We start from the raw sequence: 14,527 nt of genomic DNA, 5'->3' as shown, positions 1-14,527 counted from the left end.
ATGTGTTGTGGTGATTCATTTAGACGAGAGTGAATTAATATAGATATATATAATATAGATAGACAGACAGAGAGAGAGGAACGAGACAACATGAATAATACCATCAATAATACCAATAATCATATGAATCAGTCACACATCATTATGAAAACATTTACACATTTATACATTTATACAGGAAGTTACAGTAATAGACTAAATTATTACAATTTAAACATTACAGAACAGTCTAACAATACTGTAGGCATTAAATCAGAATAAATAATATTAATATCCTTTGTGTTGTTTCTTCATTCAGATGAGCTTGCTGTGATTTGCCAACGTGAACTCAAATCTAATCTGAAGAAGAAGTTTCAATGTGTATTTGAGGGGATCGCTAAACAAGGAAACCCAACAATTCTCAATAAGATCTACACAGAGCTCTACATCACAGAGGGTGGAACAGGAGAGGTCAATAAAGAACATGAGCTGAGACAGATTGAGACAACAACCAGGAAACAAGGAAGACCAGAGACTGCAATCAAATGTAATGACATCTTCAAACCGTTAACTGGACAAGACAAACGTATCAGAACTGTGCTGACAAAGGGAGTCGCTGGCATTGGAAAAACAGTCTCTGTGCAGAAGTTCATTCTGGACTGGGCAGAAGGAAAAGCAAATCAGGATGTCCAATTTTTATTTTCATTCCCTTTTCGGGAGCTGAATTTGATGAAAGGGGAAAAACACACTTTGATTGAACTTCTCAATCACTTCTCAGTGGAAACCAAACAATCAAGAATCTCCAACTATGACAAGTACAAAGTTCTGTTCATCTTTGATGGTCTGGATGAGTGCCGACTGCCCCTAGACTTCCAGAAGAACAAGATCTGTTGTGACGTCACAAAGTCAACCACAGTGGATGTTCTGCTGACAAATCTCATCAAGGGAAATCTGTTTCCTTCTGCTCTCCTCTGGATAACTACCCGACCTGCAGCAGCCAATCAGATCCCCCCTAAGTGTGTTGACCAGGTGACAGAGGTACGAGGGTTCAGTGACCCACAGAAGGAGGAGTACTTCAGGAAGAGATTCAGTGATGAGGACCTGGCCAGCAGAATCATCTCACACATAAAGACATCAAGGAGCCTCCACATCATGTGCCACATTCCAGTCTTCTGTTGGATTTCTGCAATAGTCCTTGAACCCATGCTGAAACATAAGAAAGAAGAGATGCCCAAGACTCTGACTGAGATGTACACACACCTTGTGGTGTTTCATACCAAACAGAAGAATGAAAAGTATCTTGGGAAAGAAGAGACAGGTCCACACTGGAATAAAGAGAGCATTCTGTCAATGGGAAAACTGGCTTTTCAACAGCTTGTGAAGGGCAATCTGATTTTCTATGAAGAAGACCTGAAAGAGGCTGGCATTGATGTCAATGAAGCCTCAGTGTACTCAGGATTGTGCACACAGCTCTTTAAAGAGGAATGTGGGCTGTACCAGGACAAGGTGTACTGCTTCGTGCATCTGAGCATTCAGGAGTTTCTGGCTGCTGTATATGTGTTCCTCTCATTCATCAACAACAATGAGAATCTAATGGCCAAACCGCAAGTTACTGAAGTTAATGTCTACAAGAGTGCTGTGGATAAAGCCTTACAAAGTGAGACGGGAAACCTGGACCTTTTCCTCCGCTTCCTTCTGGGCATCTCACTGGAGTCCAATCAGAAGCACTTACGAGGTCTTCTGACAAAGACAAGAAGCAGCTCACAGAGTCATGAAGAAACAGTCAAGTACATCAAGGAGAAGATCAGGGAGAATCCCTCTCCAGAGAGGAGCATCAATCTGTTCCACTGTCTGAATGAACTGAATGACCATTCTCTAGTGGAGGAGATCCAAAGCTACCTGAGATCAGGAAGTGTCTCCAGTGAAGAACTCTCACCTGCACAGTGGTCAGCTCTGGTCTTTGTGTTGCTGACTTCAGAAAAGGAGCTGGAAGTGTTTGACCTGAAGAAATATTCCAGATCAGAGGAAGGTCTTCTGAGGCTGCTGCCAGTGGTCAAAGCCTCCAGAGCTGCTATGTGAGTACATACAAATACATTTAAGTACTAATCATCAGGAAGAAATATTCAGTTTAGAGAAAAATATGTATTATTGAAAAATATATTGATTCAATGCATTGGTGTTCACATTGTATAACAATACAACAATACAATTCTAGGAGACGGAAGGTAAATCTATATGTTATTTGGGAGAATAAACCAAATGCATCTGCCATTGTCCTTCTGCACTACTGATTTTAAATTAACAATGTGTTTGTGAAATCCTGATCTCTCTGTCAGGCTGTCAGTGTCATGTTTTGTCTTTGATCTTCATGTCTTGTCCCTGTGCTTCCCTCTGCTGGTCTTATTAGGTTCTTTCCCTCTTTCTCTCTCTCTCTCTCCTCCTCCCTCTCTCCCTCTCCCGCTCTCTCTCTCTATCGTTCCGTTCCTGCTCCCAGCTGTTTCTTATTCTCCTAACGACCTCATTTACTCTTTCACACCTGTCCCCTATTTTGCCCTCTGATTAGAGTCCCTATTTCTCCCTCTGTTTCCGCTTCTGTCCTGGTCGGATTCTTGTTTGATGTTTGCTGTTCCTGTGTCCTTGTTCCGCCCTGTCGTGTTTTTGCCTTCTTCAGATGCTGCGTGTGAGCAGGTGTCTATGTCAGCTACGGCCTGTGCCTTCCTGAAGCGACCTGCAGTCTGTGGTCGCGTCTCCTGTCGTTCCTCTCTACTGACGAGAGGATTTCAGTTTCCTGTTTTGGATTTACCTTTGATATATCCAGGAGAATCATTGTTTGTTTGATACTGGAATAAAGACTCTGTTACTATTACGTCGCTTTTGGGTCCTCATTCATCAGCATAACAGTCAGGCTGTGGAGTCACAGAGAAATGCTGTGCTTCTCTGGTCTCAGCTCTGATGTCAAACCCCTCACACCTGAGAGAGCTGGATCTGAGTAACAATGACCTGAAGGATTCAGGAGTGAAGCTGCTCTCTGCTGGACTGGAGAATCCTCACTGTAAACTGGTGACTCTGAGGTCAATATTCCTGTAGTTGGTCAACAAGTGAGAACTGTTCACTAGTTCCACATGTGTTTACCAGGCACACATAGTCCACACCATATGTGTTTGGACAGTGAAGCTTTCAGTTTTAAATTTGGTGCAATGCTCCAGCATTTAGGATTTGAGATATAATGTTTCATATTAGGCGGCAGTACAGAATGTCACCTTTATTTTTAAGGTACTCATAAAAATCTGTTTTAGCTTTTAGAAATGAAAGCACTTCATGGACCTAGTTCTACCATTTGAAGAAGTACTAAAAGTATATATTTTTTAAGCTAACATCAGAGGTAAAGGTCTGCTCAGTCTACTCAGATATGTGTACAATAAATGTTTCTCTCTTCAAGCAATATTATGATCATTTCTAATAATGATACATTCATTCATTTATGAATAGATATGGCAGGTTTCAGGACACTGATATATCTGAATATGTTGAAAAAATATACTGCCACTATTTTTACTACCAAATAATAGCAGTGTGGTTTAAATATGATTTTACTATTTGCAGGCTGTCAGGCTGTCAAGTCACAGAGGAAGGCTGTGCTTCTCTGGTCTCAGCTCTCAGTTCAAACTCCTCACACCTGAGAGAGCTGGATCTGACTAACAATGACCTGAAGGATTCAGGAGTGAAGCTGCTCTCTGCTGGACTGGGGAATCCCCACTGTAAACTGGAGACTCTGAGGTCAGTATTCCTGTAGTTGGTCAAGAAGTGAGAACTGTTCACCAGATCCACATGTGTTTACCATGCACACATAGTACACACCATGTGTTTTGACAGGGAAGTTTTGAAGTTGGTGCAATGCTCCAGCATTTTGGATTTGAAATAGAATGTTTCATATTAGGCGACAGTACAGAATGTCACCTTTAATTTGAGGTTAATGGTGAGAGGTTAGTATGTTTTGTTGTAGCCTCTAACGCTCTCACTCATTATTATTAATGATTCATTCATGATCTTTCTCAATCATGGCAGTCACAGGCTTGATGTAGTCATTGCGATCAAAGAATATGGGACCAAATACAATTATTTCGACTACTTTAATACACTATAAGTGAATTGGTCAGAAAACATGACTTCTTCAAATAGGGGGACTAGATACATAAAGTGCTTTTATTTCTAAACGGTGAAACCGATATGTATGAAAATACCCTCAAATAAAAGGTGACATTATATACTGTCACCTCATATGAAACATTTGACCTCAATTCCAAAATACTGGAGTATAGAGACACATTTACATTTTTAGCTTCACTGTCAAAATAGATATGGTGTGGACTGTACACTCAATACAATTTAAATCTGATATCTTACTGTCTGTCTTTTAACTGATACTGCTTTTAAACTGGTCTGGTCAGTCTTGTCAAATATTGGTACAATACATTTCTCTCTCTTCAAGCAATATTATGATAATTTCTAATAATGATACATTCATTTATTAATAGATATGGCAGGTTTCAGGACACTGATATATCTGAATGTGTTGAAAAAATATACTGCCACTATTTTCACCACCAAAGAATAGCAGTGTGGTTTAAATATGATTTTACTCGTTGCAGGCTGTCAGGCTGTCAAGTCACAGAGGAAGGCTGTGCTTCTCTGGTCTCAGCTCTGAGGTCAAACCCCTCACACCTGAGAGAGCTGGATCTGAGTAACAATGACCTGAAGGATTCAGGAGTGAAGCTGCTCTCTGATGGACTGGGGAATCCCCACTGTAAACTGGAGACTCTGAGGTTCGTATTCCTGTATTTGGTCAACAAGAGGGCGAGATCAAGCTGAACCTAACTGTTATAGGCCTATTTCTATTTTGCCCTGTTTATCAAAACTGTTGGAAAAACCTGTCAATAATCAACTGACTGGCTTTCTTGATGTCTATAGTATTCTCTCTGAAATGCAATCTAGTTTCTGCTCAGGTTATGGATTTGTCACTACAACCTTAAAGGTTCTAAATGATGTCACCACTGCCCTTGATTAATAGCAATGTTGTGATGCTATTTTTATTGACTTGGCCAAACCTTTTGATATGGTACCATTCCATTCTTGTGGGGAGGCTAAGGAGTATTGGTGTCTCTGAGGGGTCTTTGACCTGGTTTGCTAAATACATCTCTCAAAGAGTGCAGTGTATAAAGTCAGAAAAATTGCTGTCTCAGCCACTGTGTGTCACCAAGGGAGTACCCCAAGGCTTGATCCTAGACCCCACGCTCTTCTCAATTTACATCAACAACATAGCTCAGGCAGTAGGAAGCTCTCTCATCCATTTATATGCAGATGATACAGTCATACTCAGCTGGCCCCTCACCGGATGTTGTGTTAAACGCTCTACAACAAAGCTTTCTTAGTGTCCAACAAGCTTTCTCTGTCCATAACGTTGTTCTGAACACCTCCAAAACAAAGGTCATGTGGTTTGGTAAGAAGAATGCACCTCTCCCCACAGGTGTGATTACTATCTCTGAGGATTTAGAGCTTGAGGTAGTCACCTCATACAAGTACTTTGGGGTATGGCTAGACAGTAAACTGTCCTCTCAGCACATATCAAAGCTGCAGGCTAAAGTTAAATCTAGACCAATAATGTTTTTACCATGTTTTGTGATGCGACCATGTTGTTCTGCTGCCATGGTGTGTTGCTACTATGTGTTTGTCATGTTGTGTTGCTGCCTTGCTATATTGTTGTCTTAGGTCTCTCTTTATGTAGTGTTGCAGTATCTCTCTTTTCCTGATGTGTACTTGTCCTATATTTACAGTGGGGCAAAAAAGTATTTAGTCAGCCACCAATTGTGCAAGTTCTCCCACTTAAAAAAATGAGAGAGGCCTGTAATTTTCACCATAGGTACACTTCAACTATGACAGACAAAATGAGAAAAAAATCCAGAAAATCACATTGTAGGACTTTTAATGAATTTATTTTCAAATTATGGTGGAAAATAAGTATTTGGTCACCTACAAACAAGCAAGATTTCTGGCTCTCACAGACCTGTAACTTCTTCTTTAAGAGGCTCCTCTGTCCTCCACTCGTTACCTGTATTAATGGCACCTGTTTGAACTTGTTATCAGTATAAAAGACACCTGTCCACAACCTCAAACAGTCACACTCCAAACTCCACTATGGCCAAGACCAAAGAGCTGTCAAAGGACACCAGAAACAAAATTGTAGACCTGCACCAGGCTGGGAAGACTGAATCTGCAATAGGTAAGCAGCTTGGTTTGAAGAAATCAACTGTGGGAGCAATTATTAGGAAATGGAAGACATACAAGACCACTGATAATCTCCCTCGATCTGGGGCTCCACGCAAGATCTCACCCCGTGGGGTCAAAATGATCACAAGAACGGTGAGCAAAAATCCCAGAACCACACGGGGGGACCTAGTGAATGACCTGCAGAGAGCTGGGACCAAAGTAACAAAGCCTACCATCAGTAACACACTACGCCGCCAGGGACTCAAATCCTGCAGTGCCAGACGTGTCCCCCTGCTTAAGCCAGTACATGTCCAGGCCCGTCTGAAGTTTGCTAGAGAGCATTTGGATGATCCAGAAGAAGATTGGGAGAATGTCATATGGTCAGATGAAACCAAAATATAACTTTTTGGTAAAAACTCAACTCTTGTCGTGTTTGGAGGACAAAGAATGCTGAGTTGCATCCTTAGAACACCATACCTACTGTGAAGCATGGGGGTGGAAACATCATGCTTTGGGGCTGTTTTTCTGCAAAGGGACCAGGACGACTGATCCGTGTAAAGGAAAGAATGAATGGGGCCATGTATCGTGAGATTTTGAGTGAAAACCTCCTTCCATCAGCAAGGGCATTGAAGATGAAACGTGGCTGGGTCTTTCAGCATGACAATGATCCCAAACACACCACCCGGGCAACGAAGGAGTGGCTTCGTAAGAAGCATTTCAAGGTCCTGGAGTGGCCTAGCCAGTCTCCAGATCTTAACCCCATAGAAAATCTTTGGAGGGAGTTGAAAGTCCATGTTGCCCAGCAACAGCCCCAAAACATCACTGCTCTAGAGGAGATCTGCATGGAGGAATGGGCCAAAATACCAGCAACAGTGTGTGAAAACCTTGTGAAGACTTACAGAAAACGTTTGACCTCTGTCATTGCCAACAAAGGGTATATAACAAAGTATTGAGATAAACTTTTGTTATTGACCAAATACTTATTTTCCACCATAATTTGCAAATAAATTCATTAAAAATCCTACAATGTGATTTTCTGGATTTTTCTTTTCTCATTTTGTCTGTCATAGTTGAAGTGTACCTATGATGAAAATTACAGGCCTCTCTCATCTTTTTAAGTGGGAGAACTTGCACAATTGGTGGCTGACTAAATACTTTTTTGCCCCACTGTATATCTTTTTTTTATTTTTAATATTTTTTATTTTAATCCCAGCCCTCGCCCCCGCAGGTAGGCCTTTTGCCTTCTGGGAGGCCGTCATTGTAAATAACAGTTGGTTCTTAACTGACTTGCCGAGTCAAATAAAGGTTAAATAAAAGTGAGAACTGTTCACCAGATCCAGATGTGTTTACCAGGCACACATAGTCCACAGCATATATGTTTGCAAAATGCTCCAGTATTTTGGAATTGAGATCAAATTTTTCAAATTAGGTCGACAGTATATAATGTCACCTTTTATTTGTGTTACTGTTTAGAAATTAAAGCACTTTTATGTATCTAGTTCTCCCATTTGAAAAATGTGTAATAATTTGGACATATTCACTTATATTGTAATATAGTAGACATAAGTTTAGTATTTGGTCCCATATTCCTTACCCGCAGTGATCACATCAAGCTTGTGATTCTAAAACCTTTTTGAATGCATTTGCAGTTTGTTGTGGTTGTGTTTTGGATTATGTTTTTCCCAATAGAAACTGAATGGTGAATAATGTCCTGTCATTTTGGAGTCACTTCACTTGTAGTGTCAGTAAGAATAGAAGATGTTTCTGAACACTTCTACATTCATGTGGATGCTACCATGATTATGAATAATCATGAATGAATCGTGAATGATGATGAATGAGAAAGTTACAGGGGCACAAGGATCATACCCCCTCTGTTATTGAAATGCCAAACTCACCTGTTATTGGTAATGGTGAGAGGTTGGCATGTTTTGTTATAGCCTCTGTAACTTTCTTATTCATAATTGCTCATGACTGATTCATGATTTTTCTTAATCATGGCATCATCAGGATTCATTTAGTAGTGTTTAGAAACATATTATCTACTCACTTAGACACAAGATTAATCCAGTCATCATCCACCATTCAGTTACTATTGGTCAAAACATAACCCCAAACACAAACAAAACACACTGCAAAATCAACCAACGAGTTTAAATACTAAACGTTTTACAACTTTAATACACTTTAAGTGAATTGGTCAAAATACTTATGACTTCTTCAAATAGGGAGACTAGATACATAAAGTGCTTTTATTTCCAAACGGTGAAACAGATATGTATGAAAATCCCCTCAAATAAAAGGTGACATTATATACTGTCACATCATATGAAACATTTGATCTGAAATCCAAAATGCTGGAGTATAGAGCCACATTTAAAATGTTAGCTTCACTGTCAAAATAGATATGGTGTGGACTGTATACTCAATACAATCTAAATCTGATACCTCACTGTCTGTCTTTTAACTGATACTGCTTTTTAAAATGGTCTGGTCAGTCTACTCAAATATTTGTACTTTATATTTTTCTCTCTACAAGCAATACTTTGATAATTTGTCATTTCTAATAATGATACATTCATTTATGAATAGATATGAAAGGTTGCTGGACTCTGATGTATCTGAATATGTTGAAAAAATATACTGCCACTATTTTCACCACCAAAGAATATCAGTGTGATTATAATGTATATTTGACTCTTTGCAGACTGTCAGGCTGTCTAGTCACAGAGGAAGGCTGTGCTTCTCTGGTCTCAGCTCTGAAGTCAAACCCCTCACACCTGAGAGAGCTGGACCTGAGCTACAATCACCCAGGAGACTCAGGAGTCAGACTGCTCTCTGCTGGACTGGAGGATCCACACTGCAGACTGGAGAAACTCAAGTATGTAGAGGATTTATGTCAATGCTCATATCAGACATGTTTGATTTATCAGGCTAGTTAAAACAAACATTCTTACAACCACTTGGACAAAGTTGTGTGTGTGTGTGTGTGTGTGTGTGCGTGTGTGTGTGTGAGAGAGAGTTGACGTGTATCACTCAATGACTGTCTGTTCTTCTGCTTACTGCTACAGTGTGGAACATGGTGGAGAGTACACAATGAAACCTGGGCCTAGAAAATGTAAGTGTTGACTGCTGTGAAGAATATGACTAAGAATAAGTCCTAATTCAAGTTAAGTCAAAGACCACCATCATTACTTACTTGGTCATATTAAATATCAGCTGTAGTTCTACAGAAGCAGAAATCAGGGACACCAACGTTTATAAAGAGTTGCTTTGACAATGTGTGTGTCTGTGTATGTGTGGCGTGTTCGTGTTACATTAGAAATGTGTGTGTGTTCATGCATGCATCCTGGTGTCATTTTGTGTGTGTGTGTGTGTGTGTGTGTGTGTAATTAATGGGAATAAGTGTGTTTTATATTACCATACACTATAACATATGATCAATCAAAAGCCTCAAGTTACCTTAACTTCTCCTTTTGATACCTAGAAACATCTACAATAAATGAATTAGTGAAAGGTGAGTTAACATTCTAATGGAATGATGATGATTTCTAATATTGTGTCTGGTTTCATCCATCAGATGTCTGTGATCTCACACTGGACCCAAACACAGTAAACAGAAACCTATCTCTGTCTGAGGAGAACAGAAAGGTGACATGTAGGAGAAAGAAGCAGCCGTATCCTGATCACCCAGATAGATTTGAGGTCTGTAGACAGGTGCTGTGTAGAGAGGGCCTGACTGGACGCTGTTACTGGGAGGTAGAGTGGAGTGGGGGATGGCCTGTTATAGGAGTGACATATAAAGGAATCAGCAGGAGAGGAGAGGGTGAGGACAGTCTGATTGGATGGAATGACAAGTCCTGGAGTCTGTTCTGCTCTGACAACAGTTACACTGCCAGGCACAATACTATTCCCACTCTCATAGACGTCCTCTCCTCCAGCTCCCACAGAGTAGGAGTGTATCTGGACTGGCCAGCCGGCACCCTGTCCTTCTACAGAGTCTCCTCTGACACACTGACCCACCTGAACACATTCTACACCACATTCACTGAGCCTCTCTATCCAGGGTTTTGGGTTTATGATGACTCTTCAGTGTCCCTGTGTCAGGTGGTCCCTGTGTCCTAATCAAACACAACACAATATTTTAATAAAATAAGAATATAAATAACTCTGTGTCACACACACTGGACACACACACACTGGACACACACACACACACATACTGGACACACACACACTGGACACAGACACACACTGGACACACACACACTCACTGGACACTGACACACACTGGACACACACACACACACACACATTGGACACTGACACACACTGGACACTGACACAAACACACACACACACACACATACTGGACACACACACACACACACACACACACACACACATTAGGACACACACTGGACACACACACACACTGGACGGACACACAGACACTGGGGACACACTGGACACACACCAGACACACACACTGGACACACACTTAACACACACACACTTTACACACACATACTGGACACACACACTGGACACACAAACACTGGACGCACACTGGACACACACACACTGGACACACACACACACACATACTGGACACACACACACACACACACACACACACACACACACACACACACACACACACACACACACACACACACACACACACATACACTGGACACACACACACTGGACACACACACACACACTGGACGGACACACACACACCAGTTTGGGCCAGTTTATTCCTGTAAATACACTGAACAAAGATATAAAGGCAACATGTAAAGTGTTGGTCCCATGTTTCATGAGCTGAAATAAAAGATCCCAGAAATGTTCCATACGCACAAACAGCTTATAAGTTTTACATCCCTGTTAGTGACCATTTCTCATTCGCCAAGATAATCCATCCACCTGACCGGTGTGGCATATCAAGAAGCTGGTGTCATGTGGGCGAGCAGTTTGCTGATGTCAACGTTGTGAACAGAGTGCCCCATGGTGGCAGTGAGGTGATGATATGGGTAATCATAAGCTACGGACAATGAACACGTGCATTTTATCAATGGCAATTATATGCACAGAGATACCATGATGAGAACCCATTATCGTATCATTCCTCCACCTCCATCACCTCATGTTTCAGCATGATAATGCACGGCCCGATCGATATACACAATTCCTGGAAGCTGAAAAAATATATACGATTTTCCATGGCCTGAGAACTCACCAGATATGTCAGCCGTTGAGCATGTTTGGGATGCTCTGGATAGACGTGTACGACAGCGTGTTCCAGGTCCCGACAATATCCAGCAACTTTGCACAGCCATTGAAGAGGAGTGGGACAGCCTTCCACAGGCCACAATCAACAGCCTGATCAACTCTATGTGAAAGAGATGTATCGCGCTGCATGAGGCAAATGGTGGTCACACCAGATACTGACTGGTTTTCTGATCCACAATCCTACTTTTTTACTAAGGTAACCTGTGACCAACAGATGCATGTCTGTGTTCCCAGTCATGTGAAATCCGTAGATTAAGGCCTAATGAATTTATTTTCAATTGACTGTAACTGTAAGTCAAATCTTTGAAATTGTTGCCTGTTGCGTTTAGATTTTAGATCAGTATAATAAAAATGAGCAGTTTTAAATGTTTTATGTTTATGATGTTAGTAACACTAAGTAATTCCATACTTTCACTAAAGCTCTAAGTCACTTTTTATTGACAGATGCCTCATGTCCATGTTCTGGATTTTGATGAAAGGAAATCCCATACAGCCTACTGGCCAGGACTTTGCTATGGCATCTTCTGTTTGGGTGTCTCAGGTCAGGTCTAAGCCATGATCAGAATGTGTCTCTGTATCTATTTCCAGCCCTGCCATTTCTACCTGTCCTGATCTACCTGTCCTGATACCTGTGTTTCACCCCTGATCTCCTCACACGTCTCACTGTCCATGTCTGCTTTCAGCTCCCACCTCTACTTCACTGTGTTATAATTGACCTTATGCTTGTTATGTCACCTCTGTAACCAGCTATCAAACATACTGACCTTTCTGATTCTGTCCCATGGCCCTACTTTCTAGAACTGAACATTTAAATTCCTCTGAGGTTTTTTTGTGTGTCCATTTACTCATGTATTTGTTGTATATTGGCGTTGTGCTGCAGAGCATCATGGGGGTTTGTATGTGTTGAGATGATCACGTTCCATATAAATGGTTGAACTGATTCCTGTCTCCCGTCTCATCATTATTGAATTGTTATACAGACGTGGTTATGAAACCCAAGAGACATAACAAAAGATTGGTGACGAGTCTGAATCTACAGGAACTATTCTGTCTGGAAGAAGTTGTTTTTTCAACTGTTTAAACTGTTATTTTCTGTGGTACAGTATAGGCTAATGTTAGCACAGTGTATTGCTAGCAGAGGCAAGTGCATAGTCGAGCTAGCTAAGAAAGAGAGTTAACATCATCATGGACGGCAGAAAAGGACTCGAGACGGACGTCGGAGCGGGAAAACAACATGATTAAAAAGGGAAGAACATTATTGGAATTGTTTGGGACCATTGGACAGTTTGATGAAAGTATTGAGCAGTGGAGATCATACACAGAACAGTTAGAATATTTTGTTCTTGTAAATGACATTCATGAGGACAACATTGTGCCTACATGTGTTAGTGTAATGGAGCCAAATATATTTAATTTACTAGACAGCCTGCTACAGCCAGACAGAACAGGTAATAAGGAGTATGGGGATATTGTGGAGATACTTAAAGGACATTTTACACCAGAACCACTAGTTAATACTGAAAGGTTCAGGTTAAACAGAAGACATGAAGAGGGAGAAGAGGGGGAATTTAGTGGGTTCATCTAACAATCCTAATCACCAGCTGATACATTTTAATCTCATACACAGGGTTCACCTTCCACCTAGAAAACATCTTTTAATGAAAATCATAACCTTTCCTCTGTGTGATCTATGTAATCAAGATGCCTTGGGCTCCTTTAATCATGTTTGAATTTGAGTTGATTTATTCTTGCTCACAGATAAAACTGAAGAAATGCAGAATTTACACTACTAATAATTTAAAAACACTAATTTAAAATCCAGAACACTGACAATATTAATGATCCTGTTCAAGTACCTGACATGGCAGGTCATGGCCATCAGCATGGAAAACTGGAACAACACATTTGGTCCCATGTTTCAATTCAGGAAGGTTTCTCTAAACAGTTATGGACAAAATGTTCACGCTCAAAACTATTTTTGGTGAAAACTGCTATTCAAATGTTAAAGTCAATGAGATCTTGAATAAAAAAGGTGAATTACTTGCACGGGTGGCTGCATCTGGCATCAATGTCCTCCATGAAAATGAGATTGATGTTCTAACTGTAAAACAGTTATTGGCATGCTTGAAAAATGTATTTATTTTCTCCTCTGATTTGAGGCCGGAACAAAATCATCAATTTCCCTACAGTGCGTAACTATTTCCAGTCATCATCAGTACAGATGACTCCCGTGATAGAGTTTTTTGTTAAACTGAAAGTTAACTTTGAAACAAGATTTGATGAGTTTAGTCTCCCACAGAGGTGATGCAGTTTGTTAGGGACACCGTTCTATGCTGATCAAGAGGGGAAGCTTAACAGGTGCTGACATCACATGATGAGGGTTCCCTCTACCTAAATTTCATAGACATCCCATCTTATGTGAGGCAGGCACTTCTGTCTGTGGGCTGTGCAAAGTTTTAGACTGAGCATATTATTGCATAAGATATTTTTTTCAATGACAGCCTAGGAACAGTGGGTTAACTACCTTGTTCAGGGTCAAAAATGACAGATTTGTAACTTCTCAGCTCAGGGATTTGAACTTGCAACCATTTGGTTACTAGTCCAATGCTCTAACCACTAGGCTACGCTGCCGCCCCATACAGGTGTCAATGTTTTGTTTTCTCTACAATACAACAATATACAAACAGCACAACTAAAGAATAATGTGTGTGTAGATTTTGTGTGTTCGAGTGTGAGAGAGAGAGAGTGCATGTTTAACTATACTTGTGGGGACCAACTGGGGACATTTTGCTGATACCCACAAGGGAAAAGGTCATTTCTGGGGGGTTTAGGGTTAGAATTAGAGTTAGGGGTTAAATGTTAGGGTTAGGTTTTGACATGGTCTGCCTTATTGGGATAATTATTTTGTCCCCAGTTTGTCAAGACGTCCCCACACAGGATGTGTGCAAACAGTTCAATGTCCCCATTAGGTCAGCACAACAATTCA

General features: G+C 40.8%; 1 protein-coding gene across 1 annotated transcript in view; it reads left to right on the top strand.

The window, feature by feature from the left end:
- LOC139571038 (NLR family CARD domain-containing protein 3-like) overlaps positions 1–14,527 on the top strand; it is a 388,726-nt gene that overhangs the window by 69,848 nt on the left and 304,351 nt on the right. The window contains exons 10-12 of the mRNA XM_071393561.1: positions 3,583–3,756; positions 4,629–4,802; positions 8,951–9,124. Of these exons, the coding sequence (XP_071249662.1) occupies positions 3,583–3,756; positions 4,629–4,802; positions 8,951–9,124 (522 nt within the window). The remainder of the gene's footprint in view (positions 1–3,582; positions 3,757–4,628; positions 4,803–8,950; positions 9,125–14,527) is intronic.

The sequence above is a fragment of the Salvelinus alpinus genome, chromosome 1, assembly GCF_045679555.1.
Source record: "Salvelinus alpinus chromosome 1, SLU_Salpinus.1, whole genome shotgun sequence".
Lineage (NCBI taxonomy): Eukaryota > Metazoa > Chordata > Actinopteri > Salmoniformes > Salmonidae > Salvelinus > Salvelinus alpinus.
The sequence above is the reverse complement of the archived record's forward strand: the minus strand, read 5'-3'. Positions and strand labels throughout refer to the sequence as shown.